A 27,350-nucleotide genomic window follows, 5' to 3' on the forward strand; every position below is an offset into this window, starting at 1 on the left:
ACCATTTCTTTTTGTCATTTCTCTTGCACAACACACAAAAACTGCTGGAGGAACTCAGGTCGGGTAGCATCTATGGAGGGAAATGAGGGTCTCGGCCCAAAATATGAACTGTTAATTTCCCTCCGTAGATGCTGCCTGACCTGCTGAACTCCTCCAGCATTTTTTGTGTTGCTTCAGATTTCCAGCATCTACAATCTTTCTTGTGTCATTTTTCTTAACACATTAGTTAACCAAATCTATTATCAGCCAGCGTTCCAAGTAACTATCACCCTTAGTTTCACCATGCCCCCTACTTCTAGAATACCCAAAAGGCAGAATGGTTTCTCTCACCTGCTTCACCTTTCTCCAATTGAAAATTTCAATCAAATCAACCCTTGATTTTTTGAATAACAGGCAATACCACTCTAATCATTGTTGTAATATTGTCCTTGCATTCCTGGTATCATTCTGATAAATGATAACCAAAATAAAACTTCTGATGTTGGAAATTAATGAAAGGTCATTGACCTGAAACATTAGCTCTGTTTTACTTTCCATAGTGTCTGATCTGAGTCTTTCCAGCACTTCATGTTTTTAATATCATACTGTTAAACCTATGCTGCATTCCTTCCAATACTATTAAAGGCTTCCTGTGGTGTGCTTTGTAAGTTGTAGAAGCTGTTGACAGCTGCACTTCCCTGGATAACTTTGTATGTAGAGTGTGCACTGGCAGCATTTCAGATACACTTAAGTATATGCAGGGTAGAATGTGGACAGACAGTCAGCACATCAGTGAATTATGTTGTCAGAAAGCAGATCATTAGAAATAACAAAGGCATGGATGTGGGTTTCATTTCCATCTGAACTGGGAAAAAGGTGGGTGATCGTATAGAGGCGGAAGAGATGGAGATGGAGAGATTTGACCTCAGACAGTAACAAGGGACCAGAGAAAGGGAACTGTGTGACCCATGTCTAAGACCCAAGATTTAGCTGCAGGATATCTGTATTTCATCAGAAAAAAAAATCCTCAACCCTGTGGTAATAATATTACAACTTGATGATCGTCATGGACAAGATGGGCCAAAGGGCCTGTCTCTGTGCTGGATAGCTCTAATTTCACACTTGCATCAATGTGACTGAGTTGTCAGTGTCTCAAAATTTAACATTTAGCAGTTTGAGTCATACCTCGTGTTTTGAGCAAAGTCCAAGCAGTCACTTCCATTGAGTTATTGAAGGAGTGCTTCTCTGTCAGTGGATCACTATTATGGGAGTGCTGCACTGTTGGAGGGAGAGTATTGAGAAGGGCTGTTCTACTGGAGGGGCAGTGTGGATAAGATTGACATTCAGTTTGAAAGTGAAGAAGCTCAATGTGAAACAGGATCTTAGGTCTAAACAAGGGGAACTATGGTGTCATGAGAAGAGAGTTGTGGGGAGTACTTTAAAATGTAGTTCAGTAATGGTTAGCATTTCAAGAAATAATGCATGGATGCAGATGTATATTCCATTGGTACAAAAGGAAAATTGATTCATCTGATGAGAAATTAAATATTGTGTTAAATCCAAGGAAGAGGCTTATAAATTTGCCAGAAAAAGCAGGAGGCTTGAGGATTGGGATCCATTTTAGAGCTCAGCAAAGGAGGACCAAGAAATTGATAAAGGCAGGAGAGAAGACTGGCAGGAAACACAGCACGGGCATTTACAGTAGCATAACGGTTAGCGTGACACTATTACAGCACCAGCGATCGGGGTTCGATTCCCGTCGCTGTCTATAAGGAGTTTGTATGTTCTCCCGTGTCTGCGTGGGTTTCCTCCGGGTGCTCCGGTTTCCTCCCACATTCCAAAGACGTACAGGTAGGTTAATATGGGTTTAAAATGGGCGGCATGGAGTCGTTGGGCCGAAAGGGCCCGTTACCACGCTGTAAATAAAATTTAAAAAAACAGAAAGGGACAAATACTTATGGGTACATCAAAAAGAGATGATTGAGGGCAAGTATGTGTACTTCAGAGACATGGAAAATGGAAATGATAGCGATATTAAACAATACCTCTATCATTTCCATTTACTTTGCATCTGCCTTCATGAAAGACATACAAAGCCTGACAGATATATTAGAAAATCAAAAGGTCCAGTAAGAAAGAAGTACTGAAAGAGTTTAAAAAAAGGTACTGGAGAGGTTGGTGAGCTTGAAAGCCAATAATTCCCAAATTACATTCCAGAGCTTTAGATATAGTGAATGCTCTAGTTGTTATTTTCCAAAGTTCTGGAAATTTTGGAATTGTTCTGCTGGATTGCAGGCTAACAAATATGACCCTACTATTTAAGAAAGGAGGGAGTGAGAAAACAGGGAAACTTAATTCTGTAAGCCTAATGTCAGTGGTAAGGAAAGTGATGTAATCTATAAAGAAGAATGGAGCAACAGTATACCTTGTAAATCGTAAGAGAATTGAGCAAAGCCAACATGGATTTAGGAGGAGAGTTTGATTAGACTGGGACTGTATGCTCCAGAAGAGATTTCATTGAAACATTCAGGATTCGTAAAGGGCTTGGCAGGCAAGATTCCGGGTGGATATTTCCCGTGGCTGAGGAGCCTCAGACCTGGTGCTCAGTTTCAGAACAGGGATAGGGCTATTTAGGGCTGAGATGAGGAGAAATTTCTTCACTCGGAAGCTACCGAACCTTTGGAAATTTCTGCCCCAGTTCCTCAGGTCAATAAAATTCTTTCAAAACAAAGATTGATAAATTTCTGGACATGAAGGAAATATGGGGATTGCTTTGGAAAATAGCACAGAATTATATCGGCCATGATCTTAATGAATGGCGGAACAGGCTGGAAGGACCAGATGGCCTTCTTTACTCCTGCACCTATTTCTCACATTCTTACGAAGTACTGCACTATCAAAGGAGCAGTACTGAAGGAGTTCTGCGCTGCCAGAGGGTAGTACCAGAACACAAGTAGAAGCAGGAGCAGGCCACTCAGCCCCTCGTGTCTGCTCTGTCATACAATAGGATTGTGGTTGATTTTTACTTAAGTGTCCTTTCCCTGCACCAACCCCACATTTTCTTCAATGCCTTATATACTCGTTTCAAGCAGGCAAACAAAGTTTCTCCAAGGCACGTCTCATCTTCCACCACCCCATCCCCTGCTGGCTCTATCCCTTACATCTCGGAGGCAGAAGTCAAACCTGCTTTCATGAAGGTAAAGTCTCAGAAAGTAGACAGACCAGATGGAGCCCCTGGACGGGTTCTGAAATCGTGCGTCAATCATCAACCTCTCACTTCAACAGTCTACTGTCCCCATCTGCTTCAAGGAAACCTTCATCATTCTAGTCCCCAGGAAAAGTGCTGTGTTGCCATGACTACCGACCAGTAGCTCAGACACTGACCAGTATCAACAATGATGAGATGGAGCACAGGAAAGAGATCATGAACCTTGTGCCATGGTGTCAGAACAACAATCTAGCCTTTAACGTCAGTAAGACAAGAGACTGGTTGGTGACCTAAGGAAGTGGGAGGAGGGAAGGGGGAGGATTTAACAATGCTGTTCTCATTAACAGAGCTGCTGTAGAGATGGCCAACAGTTTCAAGTTCCTTGGCATCCATATCACCAGCAAACTCATCTGGTCCCACCATATTGACGCAGTGATCAAGAAAGCACATCCTCATATATACTTTCTTAGGCATCTGAGAATATAGCAACTGCTCTGGACCAGCAGAACCTGCAGGGAGTGGTAAACACTGCCCAGACTATCACAGACTCATCACTTCTTTCCATCCAGTCCATCTTCATGCTTCAGGAAGGCTAATGGTATCATCAAGCATGCCTGACACCTGGCCATTCCCTTACTATCTTCTACCTTCTGGGAGAAGATACAGGAGTTCGGATAACCAGACTTAAAAACTGCTATTAGACTTCTTAACCATCACCACTTTCATATCCCCATCCCGGTGTACTGCCAGAAATTCTACCTCTTGGTTATTCCATTATCACTTTGGCATTTCTTTTTGCACTACTTCAGATTACACTTCAGTCTTCACACCATTCTATTGTTTTGCACACATCACAGTATTTATTGTTGTATTTATTATCATGTATATTATGAGCTTCATGCAAGGAATTTCATTGCACCCTGCTGTTTATGACAATAAACTAATCTGAATCCGACATTCCTCGGTTCCCTTAATATCTGGAAGCCTATGGAGTGTTGTACTGGTGAGCAGAGAATACTGGGGGGGGAGGGGTGCTACATTATCAGAGGGGCAATATTGAAGCAGTGTTGCAGTTAGAGGGGTAGTACTGGGGGATAATTTATAGTCAGAGCAAAAGTACTGAAGGAGCACTGCAGCTTCAAATGAAGAGAACTAGGGAGTGCTGTGCTCTCAGAGGGGCAGGTTTGAAGGAGCAGTACCAGTACTACAGAAAAGGGAAGAATTAAGGAGTGCTGTACAGCTGTAGGGGTAGGACTGATATTATATTGTATTGTCAGAAGCCCTGCTTTCCAGCTAACTTAAATCATTGCCTTGTGGCAGTTTAGGAGGTTGCTAAAAAGCAGGTGAATGCTACTGCAGGGAGTTATGCAGGCATTTCCTTCAGGCCTGCTTGGGCCCATCATTCCTCTTTAGGAGGTCATTTTCTATTTTGCTTGCTCTGGAACACAAGCATTATTCACTTGGTTGTGGCATTTGACAACATGCCACTGACCCTGCTTCATTTGTGGCTTACGACTCACTGTCAGTTTATTTATGAGTTCTTTGTTCCATCTATATTTGATGCAAGCATGTCAATCTTTATTGGAAGGTGCCATATGCATGACTAAAGGACATAGGAACGTTACAGGGTATCTACTGCTCCGTGGGCTGTGCTATGGAAATGGTGTACAGCTGACGTGTTAAACTCTCCCATAGTTCCAAATTTTTAAACAGTATCTCTGAGGCAGGGTCTTGGACCCAAAATGTTGTTTCCCTTTCCACAGATGATACCTGACCTGCTGAGTGTTTACAGCATTTTGTTTTTATTCTAATTTTCACTTAATAACCTTCTTTGACTATTTTGTAATTTTCAATTGAACTACTGCCCCAGTGACCGTTTGGGGACAGGGAACAGAGATTTCTACTCCTATTGGCTGAAGGAGTGCAATTTTAATGTTCACAAGATCACAAAACAAAGGAGCAGAAGTAGGCCATTTGGCCCATCTGCTACCTCACCATGAGCTAAACTATTCCCATCTAGCCCCAATTCCCGGCCTTTTCCCCCCCATATCCCTTGATACCTTGATTAATCAGATACCCATCAATCTCCTCCTTAAACACCCCCAATGATCGGGCCTCCACAGCTGTATGTGGCAACAAATTCCATAAATCCACGACCCTCTGGCTAGAGAAATTTCTTCTCATTTCTGTTCTGAATGGGTACCCTCTAATTCTAAGACTGTGCCCTCTAGTCCAGGACTCACTCACCAAGGGAAACAACTTGGCCACATCTACTCTGTCCAGTCCTTTCAACATTCGAAATATTTCTATGAGGTCCCCTCTCATTCTTCTGTACTCCAGTGAGTACAGTCCAAGAGCCGACACTTACATCTTTCATTCTTTTGAAGTAGAAGCTATTAACCTTATCAAATCCTTTGATCTTAAAATCAATTAGATCTTCCATTAATATTCTATATAAACAGGGTTTGTATTCGCTTGAATGTAATGTGTCAACATGACATTTTCAGCCTTGGTATTATGCTGCTACACTTGCATTACAGCTATTTTAAGGCCATTGTACCATTAACAAGACATGGTGCTCAGACCTAATTAGTATAAATGAGGACCAAATGCAGTTTCATAAACTTTCACCCCTTTGTATTTTAGTCCTTCTGAGATTTAAAAACAGAAGGGGTATGGTCTATTGACCTTCAATTATTTAGTGATACAGGAATGATTGAAAAGGGTTACTGAAATTAAACTGCAATCAACTGACCAGTAGCCTCCACAGGATCCCCAATCTATGACATGCCAGGAGATGGTTTTAGGTATCAGCAGTGGCTCAGTGAATCACAATCACTTCCACCTCCCAAGCATAAACACCAAACTGATCCACTGTAGCATCTTTCTCAAATCTGGCTGCCCACAGCAATTCAGTTCCATCTTATGTCTGCTAATATGATGGCACACAAGCCACAATCTTAACCAGCAGGTCCACAACAGATCCAATGTCAATGCAGACAGGTATCAAGCATGCCATATCCTCACCCCATCACTGTGGATCTTTCTTGCCACACTACTATACCTCACCTCCAAATCTGCCACTTGTGCCCCCTCCAATCCAGAACCAAGATCACCCTCAGTCAGAATCAGAATTATCACCGACTTTATGATGTGAAACTTGTTGTTTTGCAGCATCAGTAGTACAATGCAAAGACAAAAGTTACAAGCTGCAGCAGTGTTTTCAAATACACATATTCACACTTAACATTTGTTAAATAAAAAAGGCCCTCTACTAATCTAGCCACCCTGTACAACATAGCATCCAATAATAGATCTTCAGCAAACCGTGGAATACATGAACTGGCTCCCATATCTTGGAAGTCACCTCTCAAAAGGAGACAAATCTTAAAGATGACATTCACCATTGCTTTCAGTGTAACAGCACAGTCTTTGGTCACTTGAGGAAAAGAGTGTTTGAAGATCATGATGTCAAATCTGACAAAACTTCTGGTCTATAGACTAGTGATCCTTGCCCTCCTGTACTCTGAAAACACAAAGTACTTACAGTAGGCACAAAGCATTACAGAAAAACTGCCAACAAATCTCCACAAAATTCTCCCAGTCCATTGGCAGGATAAATGAACCAATGCCACAGGCCATCATCCATAGCACTGAGGTACTAATTACACTCTGCGTATTTGATGGACAGACCACCTTGATCACATTTCTCGATTGGATCTTTTATAATTATCTTATTGTCCCCATCTTCAGACTTCCCATTAGTGCCAAATCTCTACCCGTTTTACCAACCACCTCCATAATTTTCATGCCTTTATCAGATCATCGCTGAGTTTTCCGATTTCCAAAGAAAAGAGCTCTGCCTCCTACAGAGTCTTTCCCACCAGTTACAGCCTCATCTGTTCCAGCACTGATTGTCAGACCTACAGGGCTAATCTGCCAAAGCTGCTCAGCAGTGGAAGGGAAAATGGCACAAGCAGCAGTTGACAGGGTCATCATGAACTTGACCCAGGCTTGGGAGACTCAAGGTTGTACAATCCTTCTCCTTTCAGCCTCCTTCCACGCAACAAGCAAGGACAGAAGCATAACAGGAGCCAGCACTTGCATTTTATTTCAATCACAAAATTTCAAGCCTTTGCAAGGCTACATTTTCCTCAAACGTTGTCAGTTTACTGACATCACAGGAAGCTGCTTGCACACCTGATTAGTGGGAATATGACAAGGCACTAACGCTTGTTACATGGGCGTGCCCTTCTTCTCAGCCTGGATTAGTTTCCAAAATTTTAGAATGTTTTGTAAACCAGGTCTTTTTGTAGAACATGCACTTGTAGATCACAACAAAGTTGGAGTGAATCTGGAGAAAAGCAGCAAATTAACGCAAACAATTGTGAATAGCACCCCAAGCCTTCATGCATACACTTCCTTCAACCTAACCCTTCCCAGCATACACCAGATACCGTTTTGCTGATTACCCTTCATCTCACCCCCAATGCGTGCATTCCCCAAATTAATGCCGAACACCACCAGATATTCCCAAGCCTACAACCAACCCCTTCATCCCCATTCAAAGTTTTCCAGTAAGAGTTATCCAAGCAGGAGCCTCTATTGTTGTAGTGATGTCCACAAAAACCAACAGCTCAGCACAGTATTGCTGGCAGATGAGAGAATGGAAACAGAAATGACACCATCTCCCAGCCAATGCTTTCCCTCCATTCCCTTCCACATCACCACCCACAAGCTCCCTTTCTGCCAATAACCAGATTGGATCAAGCACAATAAACAGACATTTCTGGAAACTGGATTGGAATTTACCCCAGCTGGAAAAGGTTTAAAACCTTTCTAAAACATGCGAACATTTCAGCTGCTGAGCTAACCTCCACAGAACACACATTACTATAGACTAGGAAGATGGCTGATGTAGGAAATAGAATGGTTCAGTGTGGGCAATCCACAGTTCCAGATTATGTTGTTCGGACCCTCAAGTCCTTGCTCCAGCAATCCTTAGTGGTGATACTAAGGCAGGGATAGAGTGAAGGGCAAATAGGATGGTGGTATTAGAGAGGGGAAAAGAAAATTACATGTTCAATCATATCAAGAACAATTTAAAAAAATGAAGAGTGGACAAAACAGGAACTGTGTCTGAGAATCTGTGCAACTTTATCTGGGAGGAATGGGGATTGGTCTCAACATGAAGGGGTAGGGCTTGCATTTTAAGTGATTGACAAGGATGAAAACCCCAGCAAAGCCCACAGATAAATATAAAATGCCCAGCCACCAACCTACACCCAACCTCAGCAAAAATTTCTGAAGAATGTTTCTGCATTGAGGAATATGCATAATTTTTTATAACTGTCAAAACATCAGTAACACATCAGGATCCAAACTCCTTACAAGCAAGAACTGTGTGAAGAGAGTTAGAAGAGGAAGAATTCCTGAAAATGGGAAGAGCTCCAGCATTACTGTGGTTGTGTTACTGAGAAATGCTCCTGTAGCATTTACTTTTAGTAAGTGTGGATGACATCATTTTTAAAAATGATACCATTACCAAGGATTACCAGGAAGGGGACAGGATGAAGGCTATGTGCATGGTTTTGGGTTTAACATTTTAAAAACAAACTCTGAACTGGGGAGCAATACTTGAGGCCAAGACCTTGAGCAGCTCCCAAAGCTTTCTTATGAATTAACATTGAAACTAGAGTTAAGGCCCAGAATGTAGACAACTAAACGGATACCATGAGCTAAATTACTTGGCACCATATGAACACAAAATATGTACTCTATATACAACCCATCAGAAGAAGTGAAGAGATGGGTTAGAGTCCAGGGATTGCTTTTTAGTTAATAAGGGGATGGGAGAGAATGGGTTGTGGCATGGTTTGTGGTGCAGAATTGGATAGTCATGGCTCAAAGTGACTCCCTTCCAGCCCCCTTTCTTCTATACAACAGCCATTCCTCCCCAAATGTGTTGGGTGGTTAGAAGGTTCATGTGTGGCCTGACACTAACCCAAGGCATTTGCACAAGCTGGTTTTTGAGGGGCGAGGATGGGGGTGGAAGAGCAAGATTACATCAGTATTGTACTTTGCTGCCTTGCTCAGCTTCACCCTGTGGGTTTCTTGGCTTGTGCCAGGACGTTTCCTTGTATGTGAACCAGCTGTTACCCGACCATAAAATGAAGTTCATGAAGCCAAATATCTGCGGAGAGAGAAAGAGAATTAACGTCTAATTTGCAAACATCTTGGATCTGTGCTATCTAAAGCTTTAATCAACAGGTTTTAAAGGCAAACAGTGAATGCTCTGAACTGAAGCTAGGTTGTCACATCTGCATATTTTAACATACTGGTTCATTAATATAAAACTGTCCTTTCTTGCTGTTTAGGCTCACGCAAACATATTGGAGCCACTTAAACAATAATCTGAAGGATGTGCCCCTAAGCTATTCAGCCTTTCCTGGGAGAGCAGAAGCCCTTGGAAGCCTAAGGTTTAATACAGAGAACTTGAATTTATAGCAGGTGAAAAATAGGCAGTCTTACCACAATTGTTCATTTCATATTCCAGGACAAAATGTTGCTTTTAATTTATAGACTATCATCATTGTCAGACAATCCCTTTGCCTTTGCAGGGAGAAAGGTAATGCAGGAAGATGCTGCCAACTATGGCTCAGATGGCTAGCATTCTTGTTCTAAAGTATGGGTTCAAATCCCAATTAAGCCAGTGTAATACTGAATGATCACTGCAGTGTTGGTAATGTCATCATGCAGATGAAATATTGATCTGCCCTCTTGGTAGGCATAAAAGAACAAATGACATGGATTCAAGAACTTGGCTAATGCCTGTTGCATTGTTTTACGTGGTACCTTGCCAAGAACAATTTGACTGTGCAAGGCCACAGCAACAGCATCTGAAGAGATTCACTGGCTGCAAAGCATCATTCGGATTCTACGTAGTAGTGAAAGGCATCATACAAAAGCAAACTGTATCCTTCCTAAGCAAGGCAACAGCTCAAGCCAACCCTTACCCATCACAGTACTATCTTTGCACAGCCAGCACTTACCACAGATGCATTAAGGCGACCCATGGGGGGCAAAGCACCTGGAGTGCAGACAACATCCCGCCTCTGGCAGGTATCTACATTGACGATGAAAACAGATGGATTCGTAGCATGCTTAACATCAGCCAGACCTTGTGCCCAAGCAGAGGAGCAGACCAGCCATAAGAATGCAAACAATGCAGTCACAACAAAATCCTGAAAGACAGAGGTCATTCCATTACTATCAATTTCCAGAATTGTAGCAGTCCACTAATTTTACAACTACACTTGTAATATACTGATCCAGTTTCCTTTTTTCCCACCTGCACTATACCATTTTTTAGTTTAAAAATTTAATCTAATTCACTTCTAATCCACTTTTTATTCAATTTCCTTTAAGTGACAAAATCAACTCACACTCAGGAGTTGGTCAGTATCGCTAGGTTCCTTCCCCTGATGGTCTCAAGAACAAATTCAGTTTAGCAACAACTGGAATGCATGCAACATGGAACAGGAGGGCTGGAAGTTGTCACTCTTTTTACAATGTTGGACAATGGAAATTATTCCAAGCTTAGATTTACCTCACCACAATCTTGATCACCTTAAAGCCTCTCATCTATTTTAGTTAATTTCTCACATCTCTCTTTATAACCTCTACTCAATTCCTATGGACATACATTATCCCTGATATCAGCTCCATAAATCCATACTGTCTTTTGCATTGGATCAGTCACTCAAATATTGCGACAAGAGGAAGTCAGTCCAACATTAATTCCTTGTTTTTCCATTCTCTGCTTCCAGATACAAAACCAATGATTCAATATCGATTGTTTGAAACCTTATTTAAAATTTTAATTTATAAACTCACTAGTTAATATATCCCATGTTTTCCTATTCTTCCATGATAATGAACTTTAATGCACACAATCTTTTCCCAGGGAAAGGGATCCAAAAACTAGGAGGACATAGATTTAAGGTAAGAGGGGAAAGATTTAAAAGGGGTCCAAGTGGCAACTTCTTCACGCAGAGGGTGGTGCATACATGGAACAAGCTGCCAGAGGAAGTAGTTGAGAGTGGTACAATAATGATATTTACAATATATTTGGATAAGTATATGGATAGGAAAGATTTAGAAGGATACAGGTCAAATGTAGGAAAGTGGGACTAACTTAAGTGTGCACCTTGGTCAACATAGTGGAGTTGGACTGAAGGGCCTGTTTCTGTGTTGATTTATTTTAGCACTAAACTTCAGCTACCATTTATCTACTGCTGATCCACAAACTCTCAGATTCCTTCTGGCAATCTGCTGAACGCAAAGTCATCTGCAAATTAGAGAGATAGTTACAGAGTACAGGATTAAGCCTAGCTCATTCTACGCAAGATGGAAAGATTAATTTAGGTCAGAATGCAAGCCTTCAATCTGACAACAACTCTCTTGGATTAACAATTTGAATAGTGAAATGGTTGAGGAAGGGGTTGAATTTAACCCAGATTAGCAAAATCAGGAGAAGCTAGGAAGCAAATTAATAATCTTTCCACCTGCCCATCCTTTTTGAAGCTATAAGATAAAGAGGATGACATAATTGATTCTTGTTTAAATGGCCCTCAATAGTCCAATGGTGCTGAGCCTAGAGTATGGAGATGAAACTTCAATCCTGTTCTGATCAATGGGGCAGATGTTACTGGTTGCCAATACCAATAGATTGACATTCTAATTTAGGACTCCAACACTTCCAAAAGCAAGAGCTTTCCCGAAGTCACAGGTCTCCAAGTTCAAACAGGACAAATATAAAACAAGTCCAGGTTTATGTGAAATCCATTTGTGACCTTTAGGCTGAAGAGATGGCCTTGTTGGAGATGGCAGGTGTGTGCCTACTTGGAGTTTACTTCCCATATCATTAAGAGCTAATAATAAAAAAATCTTGCATAGAATGCTTTAAATGTACCATTAAAAGCTGTAGTTAGAACAAAACCAGATGGGTTGACTTGCAGACATAAGTGCAAGGTCAGCATCCAAGGCCCTGAAGTATCCCAAATGCTCCCCCTCTACAACTCATGACTAGTTTCCACATGGTTATTAATAAAGCATCTTAATTTAACTTGAACAGACTGAATACACCTCAGAACTTCATCTTTCCAGGATTTTATGACCATGTATATTTCATACATGATCCTAAATATAAATCTACCCCATTCCTTACCAATCCCGTGACTAAAAAAAGGATGATCTACTTTCCATCCCTTTTCCAGCTGTAAAATTTAACTGATGGCTCTTGGATTTTTATAAAGTAACAGCCATGTTACTTTCTAAACCAAGGATTCAACATGGATTGTTTGAAATCTTATTTAAAATTTTAATTTATAATCTCACTAGTTAATATATCCCATGTTTTCCTATTCTTCCATGACAATGAACTTTAATGCACACAGTCTTTTCTGAGGAAAAGGAAACCAAAAACTAGGAGGACATAGGTTTAACGTGAGAGGGGAAAGATTTAAAAGGGATCCGAGGGGCAACTTGGTAGTTTAAATCTGTTTTGTACAAATGTTGATTAATTCCAGGTCAATTAACACTGTATTGAAGAAATGTTCAGAAGTTGCTAAGGGATAATAGCATGCTTATGTAGTTAGTGCAGAGATGACAGAATTATGGTACTTACAGCAAGTGGCAGATATTTATTCTGCTGGTAGAAGTTTTGATATCCTACATAGAGCAATAGAGCAGCCATGCAGTATAGGAATGCAAACACTCCAATCGTAACAAAGAATTCCGAAGATGAGGAGAAGTCTCCATTCAGATACAAGGTATCATAAACAGTAGCATTACTGCAGGTGAGTACTTGGTAAGAAATTCTGTTTAACCTACAATACAAGACGAGTGGTTAGAAAAAGAAAAAGGTTATTATCAGAAATTAAAGGCTCTATTCAGAAGGAAAAACTTTCTTCTAACTTAGGAGAAGAGGAAGATGACCAAATACAGCAAGACTCCAACAATCCGGTATCCAAATGTTCAGAAATCCCAATGGTTCGGCATCTTGCTCACTCACTAGTACACCAAGTCCTCTTTATTCATGGACCCGCAAGATCTGCCACCTACTACTAGGAGCATGGGCCAAGTGTGTGGCTGGAGCCAGGGTCGGGAACATGGCAGGTTTGCGGCTGGAGTGTGACCATAGTGTATAAGCATCTGTTTGTTTGACAAGTTGGAACTCACAAAGTTACGTATCCTGCGCTCCTCTTAAACTCGGTGGAAAATTTATTATACGAACACATAATAAGTGAAATAAAGTGTGTTGGGATAATCCAATAGTCCCAAACCACCAAAGTCTTGAGGGTACTGAATTATCAGAGTTTTACTGTGGAAGTCTTTAAAGTTCCAATAGGTTTGGAAAGGGGTGGCTTAAAGAACAGCTAGTGGGGGTTGAATAAAGCTGGGGGACACAAAATAAAATAGAAAGTGCGAGAGGTACTCAGGTTAGGCAGTATCTGTGGGATGAGAACCACAGTTAACATTTAACAATTTCAGAAAACCAGTTTTCCCAGTTTGTGATCAGTCCTGATGCAAGGTCCTGACCTGTCGACAATTCCTTCCACCGTGCCTGCCCCCCCCCACAAATGCTGCTTGACCCACAGTTCCTTCAGCAGTTCGTTTTTTTTTTCCCCTCCAGATTCCAGCACCTGCAGTCTCGTGTCTCCATCAATCTGAAACTAAAACTCTGAGATAATGTTAAAGTTGGCATGATGTTTGGCACAGACACTATGGGCCAAAGGGCCTGCTGTACTGTTCTATGTTCCATATTCTTTTTTGCCTCTCCAAAGATGCCAGCTAACCTGCTGAACATTTCCAGCATTCCTTTATTTCACATTTCCAACATTTGATTTTTGTTTCTTGGTTCAAGCATTGTATTCCTTTATGTTTCATTTGGGCCTCGTTCAACTTAAAACAAACTTCTGGTGTCAGTACTGATGCAGGGTCTTGACCCAAAAAGACCATCCCTTTGCTACCACAGATGCTACTTAACCCACTGAGTTCCTCCAGAAGTTTGTGTTTTTCGCACCATATTCCAGCATCTGTAGTCTCCTGTCTCCCCCTGATGGAATGTTTGTCTGGATGAGCGCAGCACCAACAACTCAATAAGCTCAACATCACTAGGGCAAGGCAACACTCTTGGTTGGCACCCCATCCATTACAGATGTAAGTGGCTGCAATGTGTACCATCTACAAAAAGCATTGCTGTTACTTGCCCAGGCTATTCTGGCAATACCTCCCAAATTCACAACCTCAATGCCAAAGGACAAGGGTAGCAGGTGCATGGGAACAATGCCACTGGCAGGTTCTCCTTCAAGTTATAATATCACGAGGGGCATAGATATGGTGAATGTACAGTCTTTTTCCCCCAGTGTTGGGGAATCAAGAGCAAGAGGGCATAGGTTTAAGGCAAGAGGGGGCAAGATTTAATAGTAACCAGAGGGCCAACTTTCTCCCCCCTCACATACAGAGGGTGGCATGTATATGGAACGAACTATCGGAGGAAGTGGTGGAGGCAGGTACAATAACAACATTTAAAAGACACTTGGACAGGTACATGGATAGATAAGATATCTTTAATAGTCACATGTACATCAAAACACAGTGAAATGCATTTTTTTTTTGCAAGAGTGTATTCTGGGGGCAGCCCGCAAGTGTCACCACGCTTCCGGTGCCAAGATAGCATGCCCACAACTTCCTAACTTGTACTTTTTTTTTGGAATGTAGTTGGAAACCAGAGCGCCCAGAGGAAACCCATGCAGACACAGGGAGAACATACAAGGGTTAGAGGGATATGGGTCAAATGGGACTAGCTTAGATGAGCATGGATGCATTGGGCTGAAGCACCCATTTCCATGCTGTATTTCTCTATGACTCAGTTACACATCATCCTTGCTCAGAAATATACTACTGCTCTTGAACATCGCTAGCTCCAAATTCCCTACTCTGCCGCACTCTAGGAATATCCCTACCAGTAAGACTGCAGTAGCTCATCAACACATTCTCAAGGATGGTTAGGGATGAGCAAATATATGCTGACCTTGCCAGCGACACCCAGATTCCAGCACCCACCCCCCCCCCCCACCAAAAAAAAGTTGCCATTCAAGGTGATGGTAGTGGGCTGCTTTATAAAAGCCACCAGATGCTGCTCGATGCTCTGAGTTCCTCCAGCAGATTGTGTGTTGCCCCAGATTCTAGCACCGGCAGTCTCTTGCATGTCCTCCTTAAAGTGCTTCTAATGAAGGCAACTCCATGGTACCAGTTGATAAAGAGTTGCAGGAGATAAACCCAGCAGGGGAAGTCATAACACCATCTTTCAAATAAGCCAATGAACTAACAAATCCGCACGCTTCTTTGCCAATCTCAACCGAACATTGGTGGCTGCACCTTCAATCATCCAGGCCGCAAAGCTCTGGAATTCCTCCAGGAAAGTTAGAGGTGAAAGATTATGCAGCAAATTTTGGGAGAAGCCTTTCATAAACAAGGTGGTGGAAAAGAGTTAGATGGAGAGTTGCCAGAAACCCAGGGTGATTGTAAATGGAAACTTTCTTCACGGTACAGCAAAGGAGAGGTGGAGCATACAAGAATAGTGAAGTGATTGATCACCAGTGTAAGTCTAGGAAGGGCCCTGGGGGCAGGGTGAGAAGAAAGAGGCACACAAACCCTGAACAGATTCCACCAGACATAACGTCACCTACCTGAAAGGATAGCCGAAATGGATAGAGATCAGCTGCTCCTTGTCATGCACACATTTAACAGAAGCCTCGCTCTCTCCTGAATAACCACCGCACGTGGCAAATGCAAACACAGCAAAAATCTGTAGAGACAAAGAACTGAACACATGCAGAACAGAAAAAACAAACCACACAGAAATAGGCAGTTCAATCCAAGGGGTCTTTCCCAGTGTTACACTCCACACAAGCCTCCTCCCACCACTCCTCATCCAAAATATCCAGATGAGCACTCGAGTTGCCGATGCATGGGAGGCCACAGACCAAGTGCTGGTAAGTGGCATTGGTATATATAGGTACGTGACGGTTAGCATGGTGGGCTGAAAGGCCAAGTTCTGAGCTGTGTGACTATGGCTACAACCATCAATACATCCATCCAAAATGCATCAATTTTCCACAACCATGCCCAATAGTGGAGAGTTCTCACCTCTCAGATAAAAGCAGCTGCTGAGGTCCTTTTTGGATTTATAAATTATTTAACGTGTCCAAGAATTTTGGATTTCCCTACAAGTAAAAACATTTGCTCCATGTCTAATGAAACATAGAACAGTACAGCACAGAACAGGCCCTTCAGCCCACAATGTTGTGCTGACACAGCTATTCCCTCCTACCTACAGCATGCCCAAATCCCTCCATTTTCCTCTCATTCACGAGCCTATCCAAGCCCCTCGTAAAAGCCCCCAATGAGTTTGCCTCCACCACCCTATCAGGCAACGCATTCCAGGCATCCACCACTCTCTTAATTAAAAACTTACCCCTCACGTCTCTTCTGAAACTACCCCCTCTCACCTTATATGAATATCTTTCATGACTTTAAAGACTTCTATCAGAGTACACATCAGCCATTTAATCTTTCCTGATATTCACATCTTGATTCTGGTATCAACCTTGTAAATCCTTTCTTACATCTTTGCCTGTGCCTTTATATCCATTTAATAATATGGAGCAAAGAGTACTTCAAGTGTTTTAATGTAGGCCAGAACAATGTAGCATGCTCAGGTGTAACCTGACCAAGATACAAATGAAGACTAGAATTGCTTAGTGTACTGCAATGAAAACAAAATACTGGGCAAATGCAGCAGGTTAGACAGCATCTGTAGAAAGAGAAACAGGTCCATGTCTGGGACACTCCATCAGTTCCAAAGGATCACAATGTTAATTGCTTATCTTTTCCACAGGTGCTGCCAGACCTGCTGAGTTTTTCTAGCTTTTTCTTATTTTAATTCAGATTTCCAGCATTTGCAGTTTCATTTTGCTTTTCAGTTATGGTACCACAATAGTGATCAACTCCAAACTGAGAAACAATCATCAAGATCACTAAAACATTGAACATCTTTGCTTTGTACAAGCCAATAGGGTCAGGTAGCAACTAGTTGTAACCAGACGTAATGCAGGTTTTGTCATTACAACAATATTCAGTATATCACAAAACTCTTCTATAAAACAGATTGCTTTTAAACAGTTTGTATGTTATCACTCAAAGTGTTTACTGTACAACAGTGGTGTCAGACAATCAAAAGAGAGAGGGGGGGGGGAGGGGGGGAGGGAGGGATAACTGTTTCGGGAAGGGGAGGTAGCATGGGAAGAGAGGTGGGGAACCCTGCAATGGCTGTTCTGAGCTCAAGATAATTGACGATTCAAATACCTTGTGCTAGCCTAAGCTCCAGACTACAGAGGGTTAATTTGCACACAGTGCAATCAAGTACTGATTATTGTTTTGCAAAGTCCACTCCCAGTGGCTAATAATAGCTGCAAAATGGAAAGCTGCAGGAACAGCCATCAACGAGTGCACAACCCACTGGTGTGAATCTTACACATACTCCACAAGCTAAATTTAAATTGCAGCTTCACACATGGGGAAGAAAAGACTGCAGAAAGCTCCAGCTGCACATTACACAGCACACCATCTGGTGCAGGAGAGGATGGTGCCCCAATCCTACGTGACGTCTAGCCCTTGAGAGAGGGGTGGTCACTCAAGAATGCAGACAAAACATGGTACTTGTGACAGTGCAGCAGCACCTCCATCCTGGACTGAGATTTGAACCCACACTCAGCCTCATGAAGAGTGGTAACTACTTGAGTCATGTCTAACACAAGCTATGACGTGTTACTAATTTAAAAATACTAACTTGCATTTATTCACTTGCTTTAACAAAGTACCAAAGTCAAAAGGCACTTCACAGAAAGGGGAAGGAGGGAAAACATTGATAGCAAGCCGGAGGCATCCAAGCTTCATTGAACACACTGTACCTCATCAGAAATTCAGAATACTTCACATGGCCTGCACAAACAATTAGCTGAAAGAGCTCAAGCTCTTGATTTTTGACTTTGAACATAGATCAGTACAGCACAAGAACAGGCCCTTCGGCCCAAGAGGTCTATGCCGACCATGATGCCCATCCAAACTAATCCCATTTGCCTGCACGTGGTCTCTCTCTCTCTCTCCATTTCCTGCCTGTTTATGTGCCTGTTTTAATGCCTCTTAAAACAATGCTACCTTATCTGTTTCCACCACTTCCCCCGGCAGTGTGTTCCAGGCACCTACCACTCTCAGAGAACGTAAAACATTACAGCACAGTACAGGCCCTTCAGCTCATGACATCGTGCCAACATTTTATCCTGCGACAAGATCTATCTAACCCTTCTCTCCCACATAGCCCTCTGTTTTTCTATCATTCATGTGCCTATCTAAGAGTCTCTTAAATTGTTCCTAATGTATATGCCTCCACCACCTCTGCCGGCACAGTGTTCCACACACTCAACTCAGTGTTAAAAAGAATACCTCTGACATCCCCCCTATACCTTCCTCCAATCAGCTTAAAATTATGTCCCATCATGTTAGCCATTTTCACCCTGGAAAAAAAGTTTCTGACTGTCCACTCCATTACAGTATGCCTCTTGTACACCTCTATCAAGTTACCTCTCATCCTCCTTCGCTCCAAAGAAAAGCCCTAGCTTGCTCAACCTATCCTCATAAGACATACTCTCCAAACCAGACAGCATTCTGGTAAATATCTTGCACCCTCGCTAAAGCTTCCACATCCTTTCTATAAATGAGGTGACCAGAACTGAATACAATACTCCAAGTGTGGTCTAACCAGAGTTTTATAGAGCTGCAACGTTACCTTGTGGCTCCTGAACTCAATACCCCGACCAATGAAGGCCAACACACCATACGCCATCTTAACAACCCTATCGACCTGCGCAGCAACCTTGAGGGATCCCTGGACATGGATCCCAAGATCCCTCTGTTCCTCTACACTGCTAAGAGTCCTGCCATTAACCTTGTATTCTGCCTTCAAATTCGATCTTCCAAAATGCATCACTTCACTTTTCCGGGTTGAAGGACTCTCTGTGTAAAAACTTTGACCAGTGCACCTGTGAGATTGAGATCTACATGGATAGCAAGTTTTAGAAGATGGTTACAGCTTGGGAATTGACCACTGTACAATCAAGGAACAACAGGTAGTTAGTACACAAGCCCCACATGCATCCCATTCTCTAACTAGTAAAGAGTTTCAAACACTGATGAGGGTGGTAATTGTCCTGGGAATAAAAACATAATCAAAGATCCTGGAACCACGAGCAACTCAAATGTTTCTCTGGGTGGATGGGAGACAGATATGTAACGGGGATACATCAGGCATCTGTGGGGATGGGGGAATTGAATCGTCAAGCTGACAAACACATATTTTGCACTTGTGGACATGATTCCAGGATGGCGTATTGTCTCTCTGGTGTCACAGCTACAGAAAATCGAGGGGCAACTTGAGGGCAAGCAAGGCCATACAGTGATTACAAAGGCACCAATAAGGTAGATAGAAGGACAGAGCTCCCGCAGGAAGATTTCTGGGAACTACAAAAGGTTCAAGAACAGCTACTTCCCTTCAACACTAATACTAATAAGAACCGAATCTCTTTTGTCCACCTATCACTGCTTTGCTTTTCCCTCCTATATACTAGGCTTCCCTTTTTCCTATCTTCAGTCCTGAAGAAGGGTCCGGACCCAAAACGTTGACTGCCTGCTTTTCTCCACGGACGCTGCCTGGCCTGCTGAGTTCCTCCAGCATCATCGTGTTTTTCATCTCTACCTTAAGAATGCTGGACCCAAAGGCCTCACAGGAGCTTTGCTAGTGCAATATGAAGAAGGTTTAACCAAATTTGCCAAGGGGTTGGAATTAGAATGCAGCATTAGAAAGGAGGAACAATGAGTACAAAATGAATTGACGCAATAGGCACAACCAGAAGTAGTACGGTATTAGACAAGGTCAGAGGAGTAAAGACACCATGAGTGCATAAACCCACAAAACTTAGCAAATTTGGTTGACGAGTTACAGACACAGGATGTTAGCTGAGGCACAGAGGGATGCTTATGCTAGAACTGTATGCAACACTAGTTAGGTCACTGCAAGGGTATTATGTACATTCTTAGTTACCACATTATAGGAAATATGCACTTGATCTGAAGGGTGCAAAGAAGGTTTACAAGGATGTTGCCAGGACTGGAAAATAATGGGTACAAGGATCAGCTCCAGTTGCTCCCTTTGTAACAGAGGATGCTGAGTGAAGACTAAATAAATTAATGTTAAATCGATGGGGCAGGTACCGTAGTGTAGCGATTAGCACAACGCTATTACAGCGCCAGCGACCTGGGTTCAATTCCGGCCACTGTCTGTAAGGAGTTTGTACGTTCTCCCAGTGTCTGCGTGGGTTTCCTCTGGGTGCTCCAGTTTCTTCCCACATTCCAAAGACGTACGGGTTAGAAAGTTGTGGACATGCTGTGTTGGCACTGGAAGCATGGCGGCACTGGAAGCATGGCGACACTGGCAGGCTGCTGCCAGAACACTATGCAAAAGATGCATTTCACTGTACATGTGACTAATAAAGAAATCTTATCATGGAGGGGCTTGGAGATCAAATAGGAAGGGCCTATTCTCCTTAACTAAGAAGTGAAAAACCAGGAAACATTGATTAAAATATTTGGTAAAGAGGAGATGGGAGCCAAGGAAAAGCTTTTCAAACCCAGAGGGTGGGTTGGAGTCTGGAAGTCACCATCTATAATAGTGGTAGAGGCAGAAAAAAATCTTAGACATGTAAAACGCATTTGGATGTGTCCTTGGAAAAACTGACTTGAGAGCTCCACATCTGGTGATGGAAGGTGGGATTAAGCTGGGTTGCCCTTTTGCAACCAGCACACATGGGCCTCCTGTATTGTAGCCTTCCCACGTCCCATGTGATTCCCATGACTGACTGCGGTAGTGTTTGCCGATTATTATTCAGACTACTCATTTCTTGAGACATTTTAAAATAATGTGGAAAGTTATACAGGGCACCATTTCAAAGTTTGCAGATGGCATGAAATGTGCAGTAAACAATGGGGATAATAAATGTCAAAACCACATACACTGACAAGTGGACAGGGCACAGATGAAATTTAACAGAAGTGATACACTTTAATTTGATGAATGAAGAAAGATACTGCAAGTTAGATAATTCTAAAACAGAAATAGAGAGACTTGGGTGCCGTGTGCACAAATCCTTGAAGACAGGTTGAGAATGTGATTCAAAAAACATGGAAACACCAAAATACAAGGTGGACATGAAGACCTAGACCCTGTACAGAAAAGATCTAATAAAATAATCCCAGGGATGAGCAAATTCAGCTTTGTGGATAGTCTGGATAAAGTCCATAGATGGAGATGAGAATCATCCAGACCAAGCAAAAAGAGAACCTCTGGCAGAAGGGTTGAGAACCAAGGAATACATTTAGAAAGATTAACAAAGGAACCAGGGTGACGAGGAAAACTTTTCCAGCCCGCAATAAATCAAGAATTCATTGCCCGAAAGCCACTTCAACCTTAATTTTCAAAAGGGACTTGGAAAGAAATTTGACAGAGAGAAATAAAATTTCAGGGCCACAAAACAAAGAGCCAGAGAATGCAACCGACTCAATTGCTCTGACGGAGAGCCACAGAGACATACCGAATAGCCTTTTACACAAGGAAGATACGAAGGGAGATATAACTGAGGTGTACTAAAGTACAAGGCCCTGACAGGATTAACAGAAAGAACCCATTTCCCTTGGCAGAGAGATGTTGATAAGCAGAGATGTTAGAGAGAAATTGAGGAAAAAGTTTTTCATCCAAAAAGATGAAACAGTCTGCAGCCTACCGCCTCAAAGTTGATGGAGGCAGAAAGCCTCACAATTAGAAGGCAAGTGAATAAGTAGCGATGAGACCAATAAGGCTATAGGCAGCTGATGAGAGGGAGTACCCAAACAGTCTAATATTTGGTAGGGATGGACACAATGGGCCAAATGGTTTCCTATGCCATGAATTTTCACTATTCTACAGGAGGCCATTAGGACAAGTGAATTAACATTTGATCAGAGGGAAATTTTGAGAAAGTTTAAAACAGGAGGAAAAAAGTCTTAGGATTGAAAATAAACAATAAGCAAGAGGCATGAGGACTGAAAGAATTAGAGCTTATGCGGGAAAATCCAATTACAGCAGATGATCAAAGAACCGGTGAAGGAGAAAAAAAAGATGTAAAGTGAATGAGTGTCCGAAGGATCTCCTGATCACCTTCCCACCTTACCCTAAACCAACAATAAGTACAGTGGAGCTAAAAGTCCATCCATCACCTAGTATTTGCTGAACTCAACTGGGTTGTCCGAACCTTGAAATTTGCACCATAATTTCAAATCGTTTCTAACACTTCTAACCATCTTCAGCCCTACAATCCTTGAACTCTTACAGTTCTGACCACACACACTCCCCTTGTTTATAAAATCATTTCATTATTGCCAGTCACATCCTCAACTCCAAGCTCTGAAATTTCCACTCGAAAACATCTCCACACGTTCTACCTCACACTTCTTCTTGAAAAAGGCTCTTTAAACCTGCCACTGTGACTAGGATCAGCCCTACTGGGACATCTGCAGGAATTAAATTTTGACAGATATTGTAGGGGGCACATTATGTACACACATACATGCAACATTAATTTGCTTCTTGATTAATGGGGGCCCAGCACGTGCTGCAGCATTCCTGTACAGGGCTGTGTCAAATTGCATCTGATCTGGGAAGCCCCTTGGAATGATTTACTACAACAGAGAGCTATGTAGATGATGTTGTTGGTCAAGAAAGGGTGGGAAATAATTTAAAGATTGTAGGGCTGAAGATGGTTAGAAGTGTTAGAAATGATTTGAAATTATGGTGCGAATTTCAAGGTTTGGACAACCCAGTTGAGTTCAGCAAATACTGGGTGATGGATGGACTTTTAGCTCCACTGTACTCATTGTTGGTTTAGTGTAAGGTGGGAAGGTGATCAGGAGATCCTTCGGACATGAGCTTACGTATGATGAGCGTTTGTCGGCTCTTGGACTGTACTCACTGGAGTACAGAAGAATGAGAGGGGACCTCATAGAGACATTTAAAATGTTGAAAGGACTGGACAGAGTAGATGTGGTCAAGCTGTTTCCCTTGGTGGGTGAGTCCAGGACCAGAGGGCACAATCTTAGAATTAGAGGGTACAGGTTTAAAACAGATGAGGAGAAATTTCTTTAGCCAGAGGGTGGTGAATTTGTGGAATTCCTTGCCACGTACAGCAGTGGAGGCCAGATCATTGGAGGCGTTTAAGAAAGAGATAGATAGATATCTAAATAGTCAGGGTATCAAGGGATATGGGGATAAGGCTGGGAATTGGGGTTAGGTGTTTTTTTTGTTTCCCCCCACCCCCAATTTCTCATTTCTTTTTTTCCTTTTCTTTGGAGCAGAGTCGACGGGCCGAATGGCCTACTTCTGCTCCCTTGTCTTGTGATCTTGTGAAAGAGTTGATGAGAACCGTACGGAAATGCTGCTTACCTCTCCTGAAGCAGTAGCTGGATTGGAGTTTTTTTTTGAAGCACTACAAAGTCTCTCAGTAATCACCAGGTCCCAAACCACCTAGACTCTCTCTTCATCCCAAATGAGATTCTGATAAAAGGTCTTTGACCCGAAACACAAATTCTCATTCCACAAATGCTGAGTGTTTCCAGCATTTTGATTTTATTTCAGATTCCCAGCATCTGCAGTTATTTGGTTTCCCTTTACCCTCCCTGGCCCCATCAGCAGCCCTGCGTACGTAGTTCAGTGCAGGCTGCAGCCACAGCCAGACAAGAACACTTTAGACCTGCAAATTTACTCACAAACACTCGAGCCCGGAGCCAAGGCTTCGCACAAATTGCTGGAGGAACTCAGTAGGTCAGGCAGCACCTGTGGGAGGAAAGGATCGGCTGGTCCTGATGCAGGGTTTCGATCCAAAACATTGACAATTCCTTTCCTCCCACAGATGCTACTCGACCTGCTGAGTTCCTCCAGCACATTGTGTGTTGGTCCAGGTTCCAGCATCTGCAGTCTCTTGTGTCTCCAGAGCTTCTTATGCTCACAGGCTCCAATTTTCCTTTCAAACTTCCAAACCAGATCCATTTGTAGACCATGAATATTCTCTGGCTCGGTGGAAGAGGGAGATAATAGAATGGCACGGCACCCTCACACCAAGTCTCCCCTTCACTGAGATGCCACCTGCAGATTTCTGTCAAGTCTTTTCATCAACACAAGAACATGAGAACAGCAGGCAGCCATCTGGCCCATTAAGCCTGCCCTGCCATTCAACATGATCATGGCTGATCAGTCCCTGGCTCCTTCTGTGCCAGTTCCCCATAGCTCTCAATTCCTCAGGCTTTTGAAAATTTATCTACCTCTAAAGATGTAGCCTCTATAACCCTCCAGGCTGGGGAATTCCAGAGGTCCTCCAAATCACTGTATGCCTCAGTTTTAAATGACTGCCTGCTTATCTTGTTACACCATCCCTTTGCTCAGCCCAGGCTCAATCAACAAACCAAGTACTTCCTCAGGAGGTAGCAACAGGGGGGTGGGTGATAAAGGGTAAAGTTATCCTCGGGACACCATCTGCTATCTATTGGTCGGTTTCAGACAACCGGACATCCCCTCATTCAACCACTGCCAAGATTGTGACAGAAGATAAGATATCTTTATTAGTCACAGGTACATCGAAACACACAGTGAAATGCATCTTTTGCGTAGAGTGTTCTGGGGACAGCCTGCAAGCATCGCCACACTTCCGGCGCCAACGTAGCATGCCCACAACTTCCTAACCCGTACATCTTTGGAACGTGGGAGGAAACCAGAGCACCTGGAGGAAACCCATGCAGACACAGGGAGAACGTACAAACTCCTTACAGTCAGCGGCCGGAATTGAACCCGGGTCGCTGGTGCTGTAAAGCATTACACTAACCGCTACACTACTGTGCCTGCCCTGTAGATAACAGGGGATAATTTTTTTAAAATAAATGTGCTCTCCCCCTTCAGGCATTACAATATTTCTTTGTTTTACCAAATTAGTTTTCCTCCTGCTTTAATGTAACAAACCTAGTTTCTAAACATTACACCACAAAAAGGTGGCCAGTCAGCACATCTGCTTGTGCCAGCTCTCCAACCGGAGCTCTCTGCTCCAATTACTTCACTTTCCTTTTACACCCTTCCTTCAAAAGCGATTACTTAATTACTAAAGTCTTTGCTGTTTTGGTACAACATTTGTTAGTCAGTAAAAATGGACACTTTAAATTCTTAGTCTGCTAATATGGGACTACACCACCAACTACACTTGTACCTGCTCTTGGAATACTGGATGGGACCATATGCAGAGAGCTTTACTCTAGGTCCAATCACTCTATACTTATACTGGAATGTTTGATGGGACTGAAGTGAGCTTAGTAATTGGCCAGAGTGTGTTCATCCCAGAATGAGAGAGATTGCATCCAGGGTGGTTTATTGGCTAAATTTTGTAACCGAGTCCTCCCTTTTAAGTTTAGGAGAATCATCTGAAAATAAATCCCAAACATACACTGTCAACATCCAGCTCTCCCTCACCAATGCCCATCTCAACACCTCTGCTGTTTCCAAATTATCCAGCTCATTAACCAACATCCTGGACTGGAGAAACAAATTACTTCAATCTAACACTGGGAACTCCAGCTTGGTTTTCAGTGTCTGTTATAATCTCTATCCATCACCCATTGAACCATCACTTGCCCAGGTAAATAGCAGTATCTGTATAACAGAAGTTGTTGCCAAATGTGACCACAAGATGAGTTTCTGACCATTATCAAAACTGCTTTTGACAAGACATCATCCCACTCACCCGTGCCTTTTTTATCCATTGCCAAAAACCTCATTCATGCCTTTGTTGCCTCCAGAGTTGACTAAGCTGGTTAATCTTCCATCTTCAAACTCATCCAAATTTCCACCACCCATCCAAACGTGTGAAGATTTCCTTCACACATAACTTTGCCCACTGACTGCTTTGACTCCCTACAAAAACACACTTCGATTTAAAAATTCTTGCGTTCAGGTACCCCACATAATCTTTTCAACTTCCCATCTCCAGAACCCCCACTGTTTCTGCAATCCTTCAACACGCATGCACTCTTTGACTCTGGCTTCTTGCACATCCAACTAAAGAACAAAATCCCAGCATTTCAAGACACTCCTTGCAAAACAAATTCTTCGACTAATCAGCTGATGTGCCACAAATATTTGTGGCAAAATGTCAAAAGTTTATTAATGCCGTTTTATCTCTCGGTGCGTTTTACTGCATTAAGACACAACACGTGTAAGTCGTTAGCGTTGAACACAATACAATACTGCTGTACTGAGAGACAAGCAGTTTCATATAGCTACAGAAAAGGTATCTTAATTTGGAGGTCAACTCCACATTACAAGCGGATTTAGTGCCCTTCGCCGCCGCAGTACAACTCAAGATTTCAACCCTGATATTCACACAGGCGGATCATTTAAACGTTGGATTTTCTTCTCCCTACTTCAACCATAAACGCCTCTCAGACAAACATTAAATCAGTCAGAAGCACCACAACTTTACATGGCCCGCTGAAGTCAGCCCAATATAAACAATATTGATCTAAAATATATTTCCTATGGGGACGAGCAGAAAAAAAGGCCTGTAACACACACCCATTCCAAGACTTTGATAAATCCGAGCGGCTCTTTAAGAGGACCGAGGTCGAGTTTAAACTCAGCGAGTTTCTGAAATTACAAAAGAGAGGAGTAAGAGTTTTAGTTCAAAAACACGCGCAGATAAAAAGGTTAAACAAAAAACTTTCCAAACTTGCTGCAGCATCTCAGACCTTAAGCGGGGCCGCTTCCATTCCGTCACTCGAGAACTACTTCTCTTGTTTAATGTTGATCGCAACTCCCGAACAGACGGAGAGAGAGAGAAAAAGATCAGAGAGACATGAAAGAGCCAAGCCCGAGAAAACCAACCTACGAGTCCTGGAGCCAATCGAACATGTCCAA

The 27,350-nt window shown here is 42.6% G+C and overlaps 1 protein-coding gene across 1 annotated transcript; it reads right to left on the minus strand.

Annotated features, from left to right (window-relative positions):
• Positions 1 to 6,476: 6,476 nt before the first annotated feature.
• On the minus strand, positions 6,477 to 27,350 carry LOC127580766 (synaptophysin-like protein 2). Its single transcript, XM_052034602.1, has 6 exons — positions 27,182 to 27,350; positions 27,009 to 27,080; positions 15,943 to 16,061; positions 12,876 to 13,077; positions 10,240 to 10,431; positions 6,477 to 9,380 (listed from the first exon to the last, which is right to left on the minus strand). Exons 1-6 carry the CDS (start codon positions 27,200 to 27,202, stop codon positions 9,255 to 9,257), a joined length of 732 nt encoding a protein of 243 aa, XP_051890562.1. The 5' UTR covers positions 27,203 to 27,350; the 3' UTR covers positions 6,477 to 9,254.

Source organism: Pristis pectinata, chromosome 20 (assembly GCF_009764475.1).
Source record: "Pristis pectinata isolate sPriPec2 chromosome 20, sPriPec2.1.pri, whole genome shotgun sequence".
NCBI classification, from domain to species: Eukaryota; Metazoa; Chordata; class Chondrichthyes; order Rhinopristiformes; family Pristidae; genus Pristis; species Pristis pectinata.

Bases quoted from the DNA above. Each gene is read 5' to 3' on its own strand.
- LOC127580766 (XM_052034602.1), bottom strand. From the start codon at position 27,202: ATGGAAGCGGCCCCGCTTAAG. The intron at 27,081-27,181 runs GTCTGAGATGCT...TTGTAATTTCAG, and splicing joins TGGAAGCGGCCCCGCTTAAG to AAACTCGCTGAGTTTAAACT. The intron at 16,062-27,008 runs GTGTGTGTTACA...TTGTCTCTACAG, and splicing joins TTATCAAAGTCTTGGAATGG to ATTTTTGCTGTGTTTGCATT.